General features: G+C 42.1%; 1 protein-coding gene and 1 pseudogene across 2 annotated transcripts; one reads left to right on the top strand and one right to left on the bottom strand.

The window, feature by feature from the left end:
• Positions 1-7,530: 7,530 nt before the first annotated feature.
• LOC120054516 (beta-sarcoglycan-like) lies at positions 7,531-12,377 on the bottom strand. Of its 2 annotated transcripts, XM_039001953.1 has the most exons (6): positions 12,137-12,377; positions 11,147-11,356; positions 9,570-9,755; positions 8,895-9,086; positions 8,603-8,734; positions 7,531-8,491 (listed from the first exon to the last, which is right to left on the bottom strand). In XM_039001953.1, exons 1-6 carry the CDS (start codon positions 12,149-12,151, stop codon positions 8,285-8,287), a joined length of 942 nt encoding a protein of 313 aa, XP_038857881.1. In that variant the 5' UTR covers positions 12,152-12,377; the 3' UTR covers positions 7,531-8,284. The 2 variants fall into 2 exon arrangements, with proteins under 2 accessions (XP_038857881.1, XP_038857882.1); XM_039001954.1 differs by lacking the exon at positions 9,570-9,755.
• A 777-nt stretch (positions 12,378-13,154) lies between these two features.
• LOC120054280 lies at positions 13,155-17,926 on the top strand (annotated as a pseudogene).
• The last annotated feature ends 1,393 nt before the right edge of the window (positions 17,927-19,319 follow it).

The raw sequence follows: 19,319 nt of genomic DNA on the forward strand, positions 1-19,319 counted from the left end.
TGTAAGTCGCTCTGGATAAGTGTCTACTAAAATGGAAATGTTATGACTGATTCAGGCCAAGGATTTCTGTTGACAGAATTTAGTTTACACTGATTTTCAGTCTCTCCTGCGGTCTCCTCTTTTCACTAGGCTGACACTGCTGAGCTGAAGTGAGGCATTGTGGGTCTGGGCTTCCTTAGAGGAGCGCTAGGAGACTGTGAGCAGAATACCAAACAGCACGGAGAGGCCTCTGTCTCACAGAGCAACTGCCGACAGTCCTCACAAACCTCAAACAAGGAGAAAGCACAATCACCAGTGAATGCATACACAACTAAAAGGTTCAACTCCTCTGATGGAATATTAAAAAAGCAAGATAATACTACCATAAAATTATGATTGAGGCATTTTCCTCCTTTAAAACACAATCATTACACTTTTACACCCTCTGATGAACCATTGGAATGTCAGTAAACAGCGTCTACAATTGGCTGAAGATTGTACAATGATTTGTCAAATTCATTTTGTGATTGACTGGGCCAGTTTAATCATTTCCGAAAAGAGCAAAGTCCTAATTATGTTGGATAATCATTCATAAGAGTATGGGTGTTCATGCATGTGCGTCGTGTACAGTGCATTCAGAAAGTATTTAGACCTTGACTTTTTCCACATTTTGTTACATTACAGACTTATTCTAAAATGGATGAAATAGTTTTTTTCCTGTTCAATCTATACACAATAGCCCATAAAGACAAAACAAAACCAAAAATTGGAAAGTTTTGCAAATGTTATAAAAAATAACATAAATATCACATTTACATACAGTACCAGTCAAAAGTTTGGACTCATGTACTCATTCCAGGGTTTTCTTTATTTTTACTATTTTCAACATTATAGAATAATAGTTAAGACATCAAAACTATGAAATAACACATGGAATCATGTAGTAACCAAATAAGTGTTAAACAATATATTTCATATTTGCGATTCTTTAAAGTAGCCACCATTTGCCTTGATGGCAGCTTTGCACACTCTTGGCATTCTCTCAACCAGCTTCATGGGATAGTCACCTGAAATGCATTTAAATTAACAGGCGTGCCTTGTTGAAAGTTTAATAGTGGAATTTCTTTCCTTCTTAATGTGTTTGAGCCAGTTGTGTTGTGACAAGGTAGGGGTGGTATACAGAAGATAGCCCTATTTGGTAAAAGACCAAGTCCATATTATGGCAAGAACAGCTCAAATAAGCAAAGGGAAACGACAGTCCATCATTACTTTAAGACATGAAGGTCAGTCAATGCGGAACATTCAAGAACTTTGAACGTTTCTTCAAGTGCAGTCACAAAAACCAGGCGCTATGATGAAACTGGCTCTGATGAGGAACGCCACAGGAAAGGAAGCCCCAGAGTTACCTCTGCTGCAGAGGATAAGTTCATTAGAGTTACCAGCCTCAGAAATTGCAGCCCAAATAAATGCTTCAGAGTTCAAGTAACAGACACATCTCAACATCAACTGTTTGGTATTTTATTAGGATCCCCATTAGCTGTTGCAAAAGCAGCAGCTACTCTTCCTGGGGTCCACACAAAACATGAAATATAATACAGAATGACATAATACAGAATATCATTAGACAAGAACAGCTCAAGGACAGAACTACATACATTTTTAAAAAGGCACACGTAGCCTACATATCAATGTATACACACAAACTATCTAGGTCAAATAGGGGAGAGGCATTGTGCCGTGAGGTGTTGCTATATCTGTTTTTTTAACTGTTCAGAGGAGACTGCATGAATCAGGTCTTCATGGTAGAATTGCTGCAAAGAAACCACTACTAAAGGACACCAATAAGAAGAGACTTGCTTGGGCCAAGTAACATGAGCAATGGACATTAGACCGGTGGAAATCTGTCTGTTGGTCTGATGAGTCCAAATTTGAGATTTTTGGTTCCAACTGCCGTGTCTTTGTGAGACGCAGAGTAGGTAAACGGATGATCTCCGCATGTGTGGTTCCCACCATGAAGCATGGAGGAGGAGGTGTGATGGTGTGGGAGTGCTTTGCTGGTGACACTGTCAGTGATTTATTTAGAATTCAAGGCACACTTAACCAGCATGGCTACCACAGCATTCTGCAGCAATACGCCATCCCATCTGGTTTGCACTTAGTGGGACTATCATTTGTTTTTCAACAGGATAATGGCCCAACCAACCTTCAGGCTGTGTAAGGGCTATTTGACCAAGAAGGAGAGTGATTGAGTGCTGCATCAGATGACCTGGTCTCCCCAATCACCCGACCTCAACCCAATTGAGATGGTTTGGGATGAGTTGGACCGCAAAGTGAAGGAAAAGCAGCCATCAAGTGCTCAGCATATGTGGAAACTCCTTCAAGACAGTTGGAAAAGCATTCCAGGTGAAGCTGGTTGAGAGAATGCCAAGAGTGTACAAAGCTGTCGTCAAGGCAAAGGGTGGCTACTTGGAAAAATATAAAATATAATTTGATTTCTTTAACACCTTTTTGGTTACTACATGATTCCATGTGTATTTTTTCATAGTTTTGATGTATTCACTATTATACTACAATGTAGAAAATAGTAAAAATAAATAAAAACCCTGGAATGAGTAGGTGCGTCCAAACTTTTGACTGGTGCTGTAAGTATTCAGACCCTTTACTCAGTACTTTGTTGAAGCACCTTTGGCTGTGATTACAGCCTCGAGTCTTCTTGAGTATGATGCTACAAGCTTGGCACACCTGTATTTGGGGAGTTTCTCCCATTCTTCTCTGCAGATCCTCTCAAGCTCTGTCAGGTTGGATGAGGAGCATCGCAGCACAGCTTTTTTCAGGTCTCTCCGGAGATGTTTGATCGGGTTCAAGTCCAGGATCTGGTTGGGCCACTCAAGGACATTCAGAGTCTTGTCCCGAAGCCACTTCTACGTTGTCTTGGCTGTGTGCTTAGGGCCGTGTCCTGTTGGAAGGTGAACACTTGACCCAGTCTGAGGTCCTGAGCTCTCTGGAGCAGGTTTTCATCAAGGATCTCTCTGTACTTTGCTCCGTTCATCTCCGTTCTTCATCAATCCTGAATAGTTTCCCAGTCCCTCCCGCTGAAATACATCCCAACAGCATGATGATGCCACAACCATGATTCACCGTAGGGATTGTGCCAGGTTTCCTCCAGAAGTGACACTTGGCATTCAGGCCAGAGTTCAATCTTGGTTTCATCATGTTTCTCATGGTATGAGAGTCCTTATGGTGCCTTTTGGCAAACTCCAAGTGGGCTGTCGTGTGCCTTTTACTGAGTGGCTTCTGTCTGGCCACTACCATAAAGGCCTGATTGGTGGAGTGCTGCAGAGATGGTTGTCCTTCTGGAAGGTTCTCCCATCTCCACAGAGGAACTCTAGAGCTCTGTCAGAGTGACCAACGGGTTCTTGGTCACCTCCCTCACCAAGGCCCTTCACCCCCGATTGCTCAGTTTGGCCGGGCGGCCAGCTCTAGGAAGAGTCTTGGTGGTTCCAAACTTCTTCCATTAAAGAATGATGGAGGCCACTGTGGTCTTGGGGACCTTCAATGCTACAAAACATTTTTGGTACCCTTCCCCAGATCTGTGCCTTGAAACAATCCTCTCTCAGAGATCTACGGACAATTCCTTCGACCTCACGGCTTGGTTTTTTGCTTTGACATGCACTGTCAACTGTGGGATCTTATATAGACAGGTGTGTGCCTTTCCAAATCATGTCCAATCAATTTCATTTACCACAGGTGGACTCCAATCAAGTTGTAGAAATATCTCAAGGATGATCAATGGAAACAGGATGCATCCGAGCTCAATTTCGAGTCTCATAGCAAAGGTCTGAATTCTTATGTAAATAAGGCACTTCTGTTTTTTATTTTTAATAAATGTATTTTTAATTTTCTTTGTCAATATGGGGTATTGTGTGTAGATTGATGAGGATTAAACAACTTTTTTTTTTTTTAGAATAAGGCTGTAACGTAACAAAATGTGGAAAAAGTCAATGGTCTGAATACTTTCCGAATGCAAGGTAACTGCCAAAATAAAGGAAACACCAACATAAAGTGTATTAATAGGGCGTTGGGCCACTACAAGCCAAAACAGCTTCAATGCGCCTTGTCATAGATTCTACAAGTGCCTGGAACTCTACTGGAGGGATGTGACACCATTCTTCCACAAGAAATTCCATCATTTGGTGTTTTGTTAATGGTTGTAGAAAACGCTTTTTCAGGTGTGTTCAATTGGGTTGAGATCTGATGACTGAGCAAAAACACACACACCCTTTAAACCTCCTATGCTCCTTTGAGACCCCTCTTTTCAAAGACACAGAGATCTTCTAGCCATGGTAGGCAAAATAATGGGCAACTGGGCATTTTTATACATGACCCTAAGCATGATGGGATGTTAATTGCTTAATTAACTCAGGAACCACACCTGTGTGGGAGCACTTGCTTTCAATATACTTTGTATCCCTCATTTACTCAAGTGTTTCCTTTAATTTGGCAGTTACCTGTATGTGTGTTAGGCAAAGCAACCTGTGATTAGTGTAACTACATTTATAGTACAGCGAAGCAATTCCTGATGTGTTAGAGTGTGTGTGTGACTCACCCTCAGGGATCATCTCTAGCTGGTTCCTCTCAGCAGACAGCAGCTGCAGGGCCGGGGCCCAGGATACACATCTTTCTCTGTTGTGTGAGAGGAGTATTCTCCCATGTTTACCCCTCCAGGTCCTCCTCACACACAGAGACAGGTGAGTGATGCTGTTGTGTCCAAGCCATAGATTATTAAGCCCCCAACTTGGCCACGAGGGGGCAAGGGAGTTCAGGAGGTTGTGAGATAGGTCTAGATCATTTACGGTGGAAGGGATGTGTTGTGGGGCCTTGGAAAGGCCAGCGGAGGAACAGTTTAACAGAGGACCTCTCTGACAAAGGCAGGACTCAGGACAGGCAGGGGGAGTTGGAGAACACTGGAGCCCCTGGATGAGGAGGAGCAGCACTGCAGCACAGAACATCCACTGAGACACGGCCATCACAAACAGCCCTGTGCCCATAGGTAGAACAAAAAGAGATAACTAATGTTAGTGACTTGTGAGTTTCAACATTAAAGACAATGTATGAACACATACAGTATTGAAGGTAAATTCAATAGATATACCCTAATATACCAAGAGTAACACATACAACAGCATCCAAATAAAGTCAAAACACACGCATTACTCTCAAATTTAGAAACATGCATTGCAATATTAGCACACGTCATACACACAAATATAAATGAATGCGTGAAAAAAACTCACTCACCCCTCCATGTCTGCATTGTATACAACCGTAATGAACTCGACTTTCAGTCTCTCCCCAGGCCCGTCCAGTACATTGGCAAAGGTAGCAGATTTTTACAACTTTTTCTCCTGTAGTTTCAGATCAAAGTCTTCAGTGTCTATTAACATGTTGAGTCAGACATGCATTCACAACAATGGCATAAACGTTATGCTGATGTGAAATCATTCACATGGCGTGGTTAATGTCTCACCAGGACGTTGTTTTCCTCTCTTTCACAGTTAACTGTGCTGCCAGAAATACTCATGAAAAGGACAACTACGCCCAGCTTGGATTTATTAATAAATAACTGGATTGGAACAGATTTCATGCTATAAAAGTAATCTTGGTTATTTTGCCCCTTTACTGTGTAAAATGTAGTAGACGTAGAATATAGCTAGTACACTGTAAATGTAGTAGACGTAGAATATAGCTAGTACACTGTAAATGTAGTAGACGTAGAATATAGCTAGTACACTGTAAATGTAGTAGACGTAGAATATAGCTAGTACACTGTAAATGTAGTAGACGTAGAATATAGCTAGTACACTGTAAATGTAGTAGACGTAGAATATAGCTAGTACACTGTAAATGCATTGACACTTCCAAGTGGGCATTGTGGGATAGGGTACAAATAGGGCAGTTTTCAAACGTGAAAATAAAACTGCAAATCGACACGAGACAAGAAGCAATACAGATTACAGGGCTTTTCAAACACAGAATATTCCTTTATTTAAACAAACATAAGTTAAATCATTGATATTATCCAAAAGCTCATTCTCAAGGTTCCATTGGAAAACAATGAATTCCTACATCTATTAAAGCATGGAGTCCATATTGCTGCTTGAGATGATCACATTTCTCCAAGCACATTGTTACCGTAGAAATAATTTAATACACAATATAAGCATGTTAGACAAATGCCAATGAGCTCAAAATAGATAAACATCACCCTTGTAGTATTGCCACTTCACGTTATATTGCACAAAATATCACTCAATAGTATGTTTCAAACCCATGTTAACAAAATATAATTGAAACAAACAAAGCTTCATGAATACCACAGAAAAAGAAAAAAGAAACAGCTGACTGCATTAATCTGTAGTGTATCTTAGTGCAAGTACACTCACTACATGACCAAAAGTATGTGGAAACCTGCTCGTCGAACATCTCATCCCAAAATCATAGGCATTAATATGGAGTTGGTCCCCCTTTGCTGCGATAACAGCCTCCACTCTTCTGGGGAGGCTTACCACTAGATGGTGGAACATTGCTTCGGGGACTTGCTTCCATTCAGCCACAAGAGAATTAGTGTGGTTGGGCAGTGATGTTGGGCAACTTTAGCATGGCTGGCAGTCGGCGTTCCAATTCATCCCAAAGATGTTCGATGGGGTTGAGGTCAGGGCTCTGTGCAGGCCAGTCAAGTTCTTCCACACCGATCTTGACAAACCATTTCTGTATGGATATCGCTTTGTGCACAGGGGCATTGTCATGCTGAAACAGGAAAGGGCCTTGCCCAAACTGTTGCCACTTAGTTGGAAGTACACAATTGTCTAGTATGTCATTGTATGCTGTAGCGTTAAGATTTCCCTTCACTGGAACTAAGGGGCCCGAACAATGAAAAACAGCACCAGACCATTATTCCTCCTCCACCAAACTTTACAGTTGGCACTATACATTCAGGCAGGTAGCGTTCTCCTAGCGTCCGCCAAACCCAGATTCATCAGTCGGACTGCCAGATGGTGAAGTATGATTAAATCACTCCAGAGAACGCATTTCCACTGCTCCAAAGTCCAATGGCGGCAAGTTTACACCACTCCAGCCGACGCTTGGCATTGCACATGGTGATCTTAGTCTTGTGTGCGGCTGGAAACCCATTTCATGAAGCTCCCAAAGAACAGTTATTGTGCTGATGTTGCTTCCAGAGGCAGTTTGGAACTCGATAGTGAGTGTTGCAACCGAGGACAGACGGTTTTTAAGTGCTTCAGCACTCTGCGGTCCCGTTCTGAGCTTGTGTGGCCTACCACTTCGCGGCTGAGCCGCTGTTGCTCCTAGACGTTTCCATTTCACAATAACAGCACTTACAGTTGACCGGGGAAGCTCTAGCAGAGCAGAAATTTGACTAACTGACTTGTTGGAAAGGTGCGATCCTATGACGGTGCCATGTTGAAAGTCACTGAGCTCTTCAGTAAGGCCATTCTACTGCCAATGTTTGTCTATGGAAATTGCATGGCTGTGTGCTCGATTTTATAGACCCGTCAGCAACGGGTGTAGCTGAAATAGCCAAATCCACTAATTTGAAGCGGTGTCCACATACTTTTGTATATATAGTGTATATTCCCTTTTCGGAACATTGGGCAATATATTATAGACACATGGAAACAATGTTTGGCACGTACAGGATGAGAAGGCAGATGTAGATAGCAATTTAGAGTGCTGAGAGAGTCAACTCATGAAAATCTACACTAGACCTTTAAACAAGCACAGATTATCTCCTGCAATCAGCAATACTGAATGGCTAAAATTAACTTTCCTATTTCGCACATATCCCACTAACTCCAACTCATAACTCCTTAACTAACCATAATCAATAAATAAATGTGTCCCACACTATGTGATCAGTGGCTGATGCCTTATACAGGGTGACTTGTATTTGAGTCACACACAGCTGCCAGCGGAAATATAAATGTAAAATAATGATTAATAAAAATATCCAGAATACTGGTAATACTGGATGGCTTGGTAAAGTGCTGCTTCTGTTACTTCATATAGTCAGAAAAAAACTATGATAATACTTTAGCACTTAATTAGATATATTTGGCCAGGTGAATATGCAGACAAACAAAAAGACCACCATAAAAAAAGAGTGTTTGAATGCATATAGAGTATGCACTGTACACCATTCTATGGTATTTCAACACTGGTTGGCCAGACCATCTGTTGATTGTAGGAGAGGATGGATGGAGTAACATCAGTTTGTGTTCCAGTCTCTTTAGTGAGCCTTTCCACATGGGTTGTCTGAGGTCTGGCAGCCCATGTTCTGATACTTCACCTGGACACGGAACAGAGTGCCGTCTGCACACATACACAGCTTGTACCTCAACAGACCCTCGTCGAAATACACATTGGCCCCCACTGAGGAGTTAGGCATGCGAGTGACGCTCACCATCACAGATCCGTTCAAAACAATACTGTTCTCCTGCAAAGGGAAATACCTTGTTAACCATATCTGTTAATGGAATACACTACACCATAGACTTTCAAATTGTATACAAAATGTATTACAAATTTGGTAAGGGGTGACACTCACAGCTCTGAGCTCAATGTCCCCTCCCATCCTGAACTCCACTGTCTTGCCCATGATGAAGACCCCCTCGTTGCCACGGATGATGGCCTTGCTGTCCCCTTTGATGGACAGGTCAGAGGAAGCGTTGCTGGTGATCTGAAAGAGAGTCTTCACTTTTTCTGGGATTTTTCTAAATGTTCATCAATGACAGGAACAGATTCTAGAATGTATTTGATCTCCAGTAACACACCGCAAGGTCAATCCTACGGTTTAATTACATGTTTTATTAGATAGCTTCTGTAACCCTGAAACATACCCTTTCTGTGGAGGCCTTCTTCACATTGAGTACTTTGACTCCTTTGGGCAGGTGGAACTCATGGTTTTCAAAGTCTGTGCTGAAGAAGGTGTTCTGAGTGCGGGGGTCAGTGAAGGATATGCCCATGTCACTGGTGATGGACGTCTTCTCTTTCTCAACACTGAGCTTAGTGGAGCCCTGCTGGAACACCACCTGGAACACATATACAAAAGAAACTATACATGTAAGAGCATACAGTCTGAGTAGCCCTTTTCTGCAGTCAAATGACCCAGTGGCCTCATGGGTGGAATGTTTTTCATAATTTAATAATTAAAACATTTTTTTTTTTAAACCCAGCTGAAAATCTGGTGTTTCTATGTCAAATGGTTTTGTGATATTTAAGTATTTTTAAGCCCATAACCATGTGTTTGAGGTGTATACTTATGTTTCAAAGTAGAGTTGCTTAAGACTACCAAGAAACACTGATTTAGCCCAACGCAGTAAAAGGTTAATGTATTTATATTTGGGTATTGGGGATGTGTGTATGTATAGACTAGTTACAACAATGCATTTGTGTGTTCTGAATCTATTCAGTGTGTGTGTTTGTGCCTGTGTGTTGTGTGTGTGTTGTCTAGGTGAATGGGTTTTGACTAACTGACTGTTTTGCCTAAGTGAGTGTGTTTTGCCTGAGCTCACCGGGTTGTTGTTGCCGGTGATAACCAGGTCCTGGTCCTTCCTGCCCCCCACAGTACTCTTGTGCAGTGGGTGGACCACGCCCATGTCTGCCTTCTGCTTGAAACGGAGCAGCCCACTTTCATGAAACTCCATACTGTCACAACCACTAGGCCCGATTCGTATCACCGTCCAGATCACTAGAGTGATCTGATAGTTGGGAAAATGTACAGATATATTGATTTGATTATTGTCATTGATTTGATTATTGTATTGACGCTTTGCCTGTTTGATGGTTCGTCGGAGGGCATAGCGGGATTTCATATAAGCTTCCGGGTTAGAGTCCTGCTCCTTGAAAGCGGCAGCTCTAGCCTTTAGCTCAGTGCAGATGTTGCCTGTAATCCATGGCTTATGGTTGGGGTATGTACGCATGGTCACTGTGGGGATGACGTCATCAATGCACTTATTGATGTAGCCAATGACTGATGTGGTGTACACCTCAATGCCATCGGAAGAATCACGGAACATATTCCAGTCTGTGCTAGCAAAACAGTCCTGTAGCTTAGCATCTGCTTCATCTGCCAACTTTTTATAGACCGAGTCACTGCTGCTTCCTGCTTAAATTTTAGCTTGTAAGCGGGAATCAGGAGGATAGAATTATGGTCAGATTTGCCAAATGGAGGGTGAGGGAGAGCTTTGTACGCATCTCTGTGTGTGGAGTAAAGGTGGTCTAGAGTTTTTTTCCCTCTGGTTGCACATTTAACATGCTGATAGAAATTTGGTAAAACTGATTTAAGTTTCCCTGCATTAAAGTCCCCGCCACCAGGAGAGCAGCCTCTGGATGAGTGTTTTCCTGTTTGTTTATGGCGGAATACAGCTCATTGAGTGCGGTCTTAGTGCCAGCATCGGTCTGTGGTGGTATGTAGACAGCTACGAAAAATACAGATTAAAACTCTCTCGGTACATAGTGTGGTCTACAGCTTATCATGAGATACTCTGCCTCAGGCGAGCAAAACCTCGAGACTTCCTTAGATATCCTGCACCAGCTGCTGTTTACAAATATACATCAATATTTCCATTTTTAATGTCCCGTTGATAGTTAAATCTTCCTCATAGGTCGTCGATTTTATTTTCCAATGATTGCATGTTAGCTAGTAGAACGGAAGGCAGTGGGGGTTTATTCGATCGCCTACGAAGTCTCAGAAGTCAGCTCGTCCTCTGTCCTCTTTTTCTCAGTCTTCTCTTCACGCAAATGACAGGGATTTGGGCCTGTTCCCGGGAAAGCAGTATGTCCTTCATGTTGGGCTCGTCGTACTCGTTGAAATGGAAAAAATGCTTCTGCCTGTTCGTGGTGAGTAATCGCTGTTCTGATGTCCAGAAGTTATTTTCGGTCATAAGAGACAGTAGCAGCAACATTATGTACAGAATAAGTAAAAAAATAAGTTACAAACAACCAAACAAAAAACACATTCAGTTAGGAGCACGTAAAACGTCAGCCATCTTCTCTGGCGCCATGCTACTAGCCTGAGTTAAAAGTGAATTCAGATACACAAGGATGATTACATAATGCAGAGGAGCTTTGTGTGTAATTGGGCACTCACAATGAGGTTGATGAGTGCCAGCAGGAAGAGCAGGATGATGATGCAGACAGCCATGTTGCCCTTGCGTCCTCTCAGGCCTGTCTTGTGCAGGCGCTCCTCCTCTATGGGCACATAGCCTGCCTTGAAGTTGCTGTTGTGCTCCTTGTTGGTGGTCCGCCGTTCGATGGCCTTCTCCCTCATAGACCTCTTCACAGGCCCGTTGGAACTCTCCTTCAACAGACACAACAGTAAACATCAGTATAAAGGCTCAGGCGTAAAGTGTGTAGATGCTGTGACTTTTTGGGTGGTCCCCATTAATCAAAGCATGGACTTCACTGTGTGAGACGAAACGTGAAGAGAGTTCTAGCTATCACACTGAAACTACAGTACCACAGGTTATTGTATTCCACTCTGCAGTCTAGTTAATACATTGTAACAACCCAATTGACAGTCTACTTAACTACCACATGTAGTTACAACGTAACAAATATATATCTCACTACAGAGAAACAGAACCATATATTGTAACACTGAAACTACCACATTGTATTTAATTAGCGTTTACGCAGGCGTCGCTGGATAGACAGACTGCTCTAAAGAATGCGCGCAATTATACACCCGAGTCTCTCTGTCTGTGTGCAATGACTAAAAATAAATCACTCGTATTTTCCCGTAACAAATGTGAATATGTCCATATTCAACTCAAATTAAAAGATAACTTCATGCTTTGGGATAATACAACCAGTTTAAATTGACCAATGCCGTGGAAAACTGCGCCAATCAACCGTTATTTCGAGCGATAGCTTATCATAAAAACATTATAAAGGGCTTGGGAAGAGTAAAACCGTATGGATATTCCGCAACCGCTTTACAACGTCCGACTAAAATAAATTCTTTCAAATGAGTTCGTATTGATGTAGATGCTTAAATCTAAACCCCAGACGTTTGAAAAGCAAACCGTGAATGTGAAATGTAGAAAAACAAGAATGTCTTAGGCTATTGAAAACAGACCTGCTCAGACGCCATGTTGACCCTCCCTTTTCGACTGCGGTTGATAGCTCGGGAGTCGGGAAAGACAGTGGAGGAGACCACTTCATCGAAATTAATAAAATAACATATATCTGTCCAGTTTTAATACTTGCGAATAGTTTGTCAGTGTACTAATTATATGAGCAAATACATAAAATAATGCTAAATTGGAGGCATTTGTATCAAAATGTCACATAGCTGGATCACTGTAGCCGTACAGTGATCGTACAGTGATAGTTGTCAGTGTTTATCACAGATGGTTCATTCCTGGCTAAACCAGCCAATAGAAAAGGCCAGCAGCAGGATTCCAAAATAGAAAAGTCCACATAAATCATCCATTCATATTTTTTCCATAGATAACTTGCAGGCGGGGCTTCCGAATAGACTAGAGTCCAGACCATTTGTCCATCAATTACACAGAGCATGTTATGCTTGTTGAAGTTTAATAATATTAACGTTAGAAAATTATAATGGCCACTTCATTAGTTTGATTTTCTTTAGACTATTACCTATGTGGACAAAAAGATACGTGTAATTTATTGTCCTAAAATTCATTAGGGAAATGTGTCTATGCTCCACTGTTTTTTCCTGTGCTTGACACAGCACCCACGTGTTTGTGACAGTATGACATTACAATGGTCTCGTTTACATCACAGACAGCCGACTACACCTGTATCATAAAGAAGCTAACTGTAGAAGCACCTCTGTATGTAGGCTTTCCTATCCACCTCTTTCTCGGGAATAACCAGACTATCACTGAAAATAACGCAAGCTTTAACAAACATTCTCACTCTGTATTCTGAGTAAAAAAGCATTGCCACAACTGAGGTGGCGCTTGGCACCCGTTGTAACGAAGGTGGACAAAACGTAAAGGGCAAGAATTTTTACAGCTGGTATAAAAATGGAGCCCGCGCCTGTCACCGGAGCTCTCGCCCAATATTAAATCCCACTGTTGTCCAGGAGCGTTAAACCTTTCAGGATTTTAGGGAGTGGAGCAGACATGGCCGACTCGCTAAGGAGGCTGGTGAACACATCTTCCTTCAGCGTTATGCAACTACCATGTAAGTCATAAATAATTTATTTCTACCCTAAATATGTTGGCTGAAAAGGAACCAACTAGGCCTTTATAAGGCTACAATTGGTATTTATATGTAAATGAATAGTTGTCTAAATAATAGTAGTCTGTAAGAAATATGATATTGGTGTGGAATTCCATAACCGATTGAATGAATCACTTGTGTTCAATCAAATGTTTTCTTCCCTTGATCATTTGTTTCGTCCTTAAAATGTCTATCCTAGGGATATCCTTGTCTCATCGCGCACCAGCGACTCCTGTGGCGGGCCGGGCGCAGTGCACGCTAACCAAGGTCGCCAGGTGCACGGTGTTTCCTCCGACACATTGGTGCGGCTGGCTTCCGGGTTGGATGCGTGCTGTGTTGGGTTGTGTTTCGGAGGACGCATGGCTTTCGACCTTCGTCTCTCCCGAGCCCGTACGGGAGTTGTAGCGATGAGACAAGATAGTAACTACTAACAATTGGATACCACGAAATTGGGGAGAAAAAGGGGTAATAAATAAATAAATAAAAAATGTCTATCCAGTTTGGCTGCTTTACGTGGTGTATTGTTGTTTCTATCTTCTTGCCCTTTGTGCTGTTGTCTTTGCCCAATAATGTTTGTACCCTGTTTTGTGCTGCTGCCATGTTGTGTCGCTACCATGCTGTTGTTGTCATTGGTCTCTTTTTATGTTTCTACCATGCTATGTTATCATGTGTTGCTGTTGTCTTATGTAGTGTTGTGTTGTCGTGATGTGTGTTTTGTCCAATATTTTTATTTAATTTATTTTTAATCCCAACCCCGTCCCCGCAGGTGGCCTTTTGGTAGGCCTTCATTGTAAATAAGAATTTGTTCTTAACTGACTTGCCTAGTTAAATAAAAAAATCCAAACATGTCTCTAAAATAAGTTGATTAGCCTACTTGATTATGCCACACTTGATTAGATGTAGTCAAATATATTAGAATAATTTGACGTTCGCATGTTTGTTACACTGTATCGCAATTAATTGAAACAATGTAACAGTAAAGGGATTCACTTCTTTTGATGACATTGATTTAGGAGTTTGGTTACTATCGACGCCAGTCGTCATGGCAACCGTGAAACCATTCCTTGTGACTTTGAATGCAAGGGTCTCGAGCATGCCCCGCAAGCATTTTGGTAAGAACCTGAAAGGCATGTCCTGATTGGACCAATGCATTATCACATACTTCAGAGACCAACTAGTGCATTTGACTCACTGGAAGTGACAGATAAGTCATTTTATATGCACATATCCTGGATTCAATATGATTAATAAAGATAATCACTAAAGTCTCCTAAATTGACCCCACAACTGAGATTACATTAAAAGATAGAATCCTTAGTTGCTACATCTATTTTTGGACTTATAAATGAATGATCTATACCCCACTGATTCATGAACAATATAAAAGCCTCATGTACTTAGTTCAACTGTCAGACACACCCCATCAGAAACCAAAATATAAGCTTGTTTTACTCCAATGTTTGTAAACATGGTTAAAACTATTATGATATAATGGATGGTCAGTCCTTACATCCATATCCCTGTCTATGAATGAGAGTGGTTACATTTCTCCAGGCCCATCCCTCAGCTTTTTACCAAAAGAGGCGGGGCGACCGCTTTGTTATTGTTTCAGTTAAGGACTAGCTTTAAATTGTATGTCCAGTTTGTGTTGGTTCGTTATTCTCAACCCTGTTTGCCACATTCCTAGGTCATCTCCTGTGACAAGAATCTGAACAGGTGCTGTGAGTTGGTGGAGCTCACCTCCAAGATACAGGGACAACTATTCACCATCCTCAACCTCACTGCTAGAGAGGGTATGTGTCTAAGCTTCTTCTCAAAACTCTCCTCTCTTTTGCCTTAGCCAAACAATTGTCTAATAATGCCTCTTTTTCTTTTGAGTTAGGTGGTCACTATGCAGGAGTGGACGTGCTCAAATCACATCTGTTGCCATGGCTGGGGATTTGCTTCCCCATGGCAACCTCCTCTGTCACCAACAACACCAGCCTCAACCTCATTCAGGTGAAATCATCTGTGTTCTGTTATGGTTGTACAGAGATTAAATGATTTGTTAAGTACAAATTATTTATATTAAGTTATTTGTTATATTATATTCTGTTCTGTCACATTGTGATTAAGACAGTGATAGTCAAGGCTAAATGCTGTGTGTTGTCATGCAGGAGTCTGTGAAGAAGGAGTGGAAGATCAGGGCGCTGTCTGCCACCCATGAGAACGACATGCAGAGGATGGATACTCAGCTGTGCTCCACTCGCCTGCAGCTGGAGTCTCGCAAACAGGAGTAAGTCTGCACTAAACAAACAATATTTGTTATTAATCCATACAATGAACCTACTCATTTAAATCCGATCACATAAGTCTACACCAGGTAATGTATGACTAACTTTCTGGTCTAAGTTGTATTCACTTACTGGTATATTAAATGGGTTTACAGACTGGCGGATACTCATCTGCAACTGGACACCAAAAACATGTCAGCCACAACTCTGCTGGCCACAGAGGATGAGATACTACAGCTGAAAGCAGAGTGAGTGATACTGTTGTATACTGTAATAAATCAAATGTTATTGGTCACATACACATGGTTAGCAGGTGTTTTTGTGAGTGTAGCGAAATGCTTGTGCTTCTAGTTCCGACAGTGCAGCAATGTATGTCTAACATGTAATCTAACAATTCAACAACTACCTAATACACACAAATCTAAGTAAAGGAATGGAAAAAAAATACAGTTTAGTACAATTTTCATGTGAGTATTATTTGTTCTCTTTGGCTTATTGATGTGTATGTTCTGAGGTTATTATTGTGTGTGTCAGATTGCGTGTGGCCCGTGACCAGGTGGAGACCTATAAGAGGAAGCTGAATGTTCTGGATGACTGAGAGTCAGGGGTGTCTGCTGAGGGATGAGGTGTCTTTCCTCACAGCAGAGAAGAGCATGCTGCAAGAGAGGTGAGCAGGACACGCATATACACAGTAAATCTCATATCCATTTATCTCCTCCTCCCACAAGATGGCCCAAAATGTGCTGAAAATTCTATATTTTTTTTACTTGCCTCTTTCCTCTTTTGAATGATACAGTATTTTGAACACGTTCCTCTCCAATATTCCCTTCACTCTCCCTTTATCTCTGTCAGGTTGGTGAGGAGTCGTTCCACCAGCCCCCTGCCCAGACATAGCCACCACTCCAGCCCCCTGAGGAGTGAGTCTCCCACCCGGGCCCAGCTCAACAACTCGTCACGCACGGCTCGTGTCCCGATTCAGTGACCTGTATGCTGTGGAGCTGAGACGCTACATAGACGACCTGGAGATGGTCCAGATAATCATCTTCATCGCCACTGGTGGTATGAAATCTGGACATCCTGTACATATGGAATAATGCTGCAGACAGTACAACCTGTGAATTTTATATGTCAGACCGGAGGTTGGTTTCTCTGTAAATCTCCTATTCCATACAGTATCTCTAATCTTGTGTGTGTGTGTGTGTGTTTATCAGAAGGCCTTCCAGGCAGCCAAGCTGGCCAGTTCAAGCTGCGTGTGAGGAAGACCATGTCTCCCTCCCAGCTGGGGCCAGAGATCCTGGATGAGTCAGTGGTGGACTACATCGTCAGGAACCTGGACCTCTACGACGTGCAGGCCAGTGTTAATGTATGGGCTACACTTCTCTTACTGATATGTCTGACATATTACAAAAACTTGTGGATTCCAGTCACCTTTACATTCCAATTTATAGAGTCTCATGCACTGTAGTTCATTGAGTGTTTGTTACTAGGAGGTGTGTGTCTGAGTGTATTGTAATGTTGTTCCCACTCCCAGGACATGATCAACGCCATGAATGTGAACCCACGGATTTCCTTCTCTCCGGAGGTGGACTTTGTCCTTGTTACGAATCCCTTTGGCCCGACAGTCTAGGGGGGGATGGTAACGAGACCCGTAACAACTCATACAAAGTATAATAGTGAAAATGAAAAAAAAGACAATTAATTACCATCAAACACTCATGGTTTATTTGCTAAACACACGGTAGGGGGGGCAGGACAAGGGGCTGAGCTGGACCCAAGGAAAGAAACAAATATCCAAAAACACCCCTGAGCTAGACTAGCCTACTTCAATACAGCTAACTACCTAAAAATACAGTGGGTGGTCCGCCCAGTTCTAACTAGTGTTCTTAGACAAAGTATTCCTACGGGTAGTGTATGCCCATGGGCGACTTGTCTTGGTACCCCCTTTCCAACCAACACACACGTAACAAACCAATACTCACAGCATAACGGACAAAGTGACATGTAGTTGCTAAACCAAACGAGAGATCTACAGAGAGATTGCATGACAGAGAGATTGAGCTCTAGAGAAAACAACTGACTGGGTTTTTAAACCAAGGGAAATGGGATGTGATTGGGTAATGGAAACAGGAGGAGGTGTGTCTTCTGATTGATGACTGATTGGTGACTGATTGGTTAATGATGATTGCCACCTGTGAGGGGAGAAGGAGAGAAAAGAAATACACACACAGGATATACACACACACAGGATACCTGTATCCGTAACAGTCCTAATCAGCTGTTTCATCAGGGAGACATGTAGAGTGGCGTTCGCCATGCAGACACTGGACTCTCCTCTGGACTTGGCCTTTACCAGCGACCCAGAACTCTACAGCTACAACAAGTCAGTCTGCATCCATTGACTAAATATTTGGAAAACTTGAAATGGTTGACTTGAGAAAATATTCCTTTTGTCCTAAGTATGTGGCTTACTATATATACACACGATCCCAAAACAACATGCATTTAGGAAAATCCTTATTTTGAAACGTGTCTTTGGCAGCTGGAATCATTGTGCAGTATAGTATTTAATTTAGCCCCAAACAGTGTGTGAGTGTTGTGTGTGTGTGTGTGTGCTAAATTTAGTGGTAAACAAAAAATATTTGAGCTTAAATATCTTTGCATTTGTCACTGAGTACAGAATACAAAATTATTTTACTATAAAGTATGTACTATATGTTAACTATAAAGTAGGCTATGGACAGGTCCATTTGGAGATGGGAGTAGGACATCCTGTGTGGCAAATAATCCCATTAACAATGTGGTTTTGGTTTGTTCAATGTTGTTCCATGTCCTTGCCGGAGTCTGGAGACCAAGCAGAGACAGGCCAACAGGGAACATACCAAACAAGTTACTGAGATGTTTAGAAAGACTGATTCACTGACCATGAGGACAAATAACAATAAAACTGCCGTTGCCAGGGTATCACATAACCTCCCCCAGCCTTGGCCTTGGCTATACGTACAGTACAGAGACTACAGCAATGTAATTACAGAATGGCTCAGGACTCAAGCCGACAGGATAATTAGAAAGCACTGTTTGGTATAATGCATGCAGACCGTGCTATGAATTCATAAGCAGCAGACCTTTTATTTTCAGCATGAAAGCCCTACTCTATTTTACTCATGCTGTACTTTGTGTTCTCAAAGAACCCTGGTCGAAGTTATTCTTACTGCAGGGAACTTTTTGGACCGCAATGTTCTTCTCTCTCCCGACTATAGCAAATTACCCTTCCATCACCCTTTACAGTACCAGTGCCCCCCATAGTACATGAAAGAAAAAACGGTCCTGTTCCCTATGGGTGAGTTAGTTGTCAATTGAAGGTATGCTCCACCATTCCAAAGGGTTAGAGTTTTATCTGGATATTGATCTCAGTGGGTCTGCACTGATGTTAAAAGCTGAGAGTTCCGGTAGTACTGCAAGTAAGACATTAGAGGGCACTGTTGTTCTACTGTAGAGGCTAGACTCTGCAGAGGAAAAGAGTGGCTCCAGAAGGAACAAGGTTTTCTCTAGAGCCAAAAATACTGTAGGTTTCTGAATTGTTAAAAATAAAAAATAAAAATTTGGGCCTGTCCTTGGACTCTCAAAGTCACTGCACATCAGGAACTTTGAGCAAGACTAAGTTTGTATGTCTGTAATTAAAGTAGGGCCTAAACTATGACTCTCCATCAAGAGACACAGAGCCATGGAGAGAGGAACAGGGAGAAGGAAAAGACGAGAGCAATTATTGAGGATAAGAGTTTCCAACCATGCTGA

This window comes from Salvelinus namaycush, chromosome 10 (genome assembly GCF_016432855.1).
Source record: "Salvelinus namaycush isolate Seneca chromosome 10, SaNama_1.0, whole genome shotgun sequence".
Classification (NCBI taxonomy): domain Eukaryota; kingdom Metazoa; phylum Chordata; class Actinopteri; order Salmoniformes; family Salmonidae; genus Salvelinus; species Salvelinus namaycush.

What these genes read in the sequence shown, in the direction of transcription:
- LOC120054516 (XM_039001953.1), bottom strand. An exon ending in AGAAGGCCTCCACAGAAAGG is followed by an intron (nt 8,735 to 8,894) that starts GTATGTTTCAGG and finishes ACTCTCTTTCAG; the next exon opens with ATCACCAGCAACGCTTCCTC. An exon ending in GGGACATTGAGCTCAGAGCT is followed by an intron (nt 8,492 to 8,602) that starts GTGAGTGTCACC and finishes TTCCCTTTGCAG; the next exon opens with GAGAACAGTATTGTTTTGAA.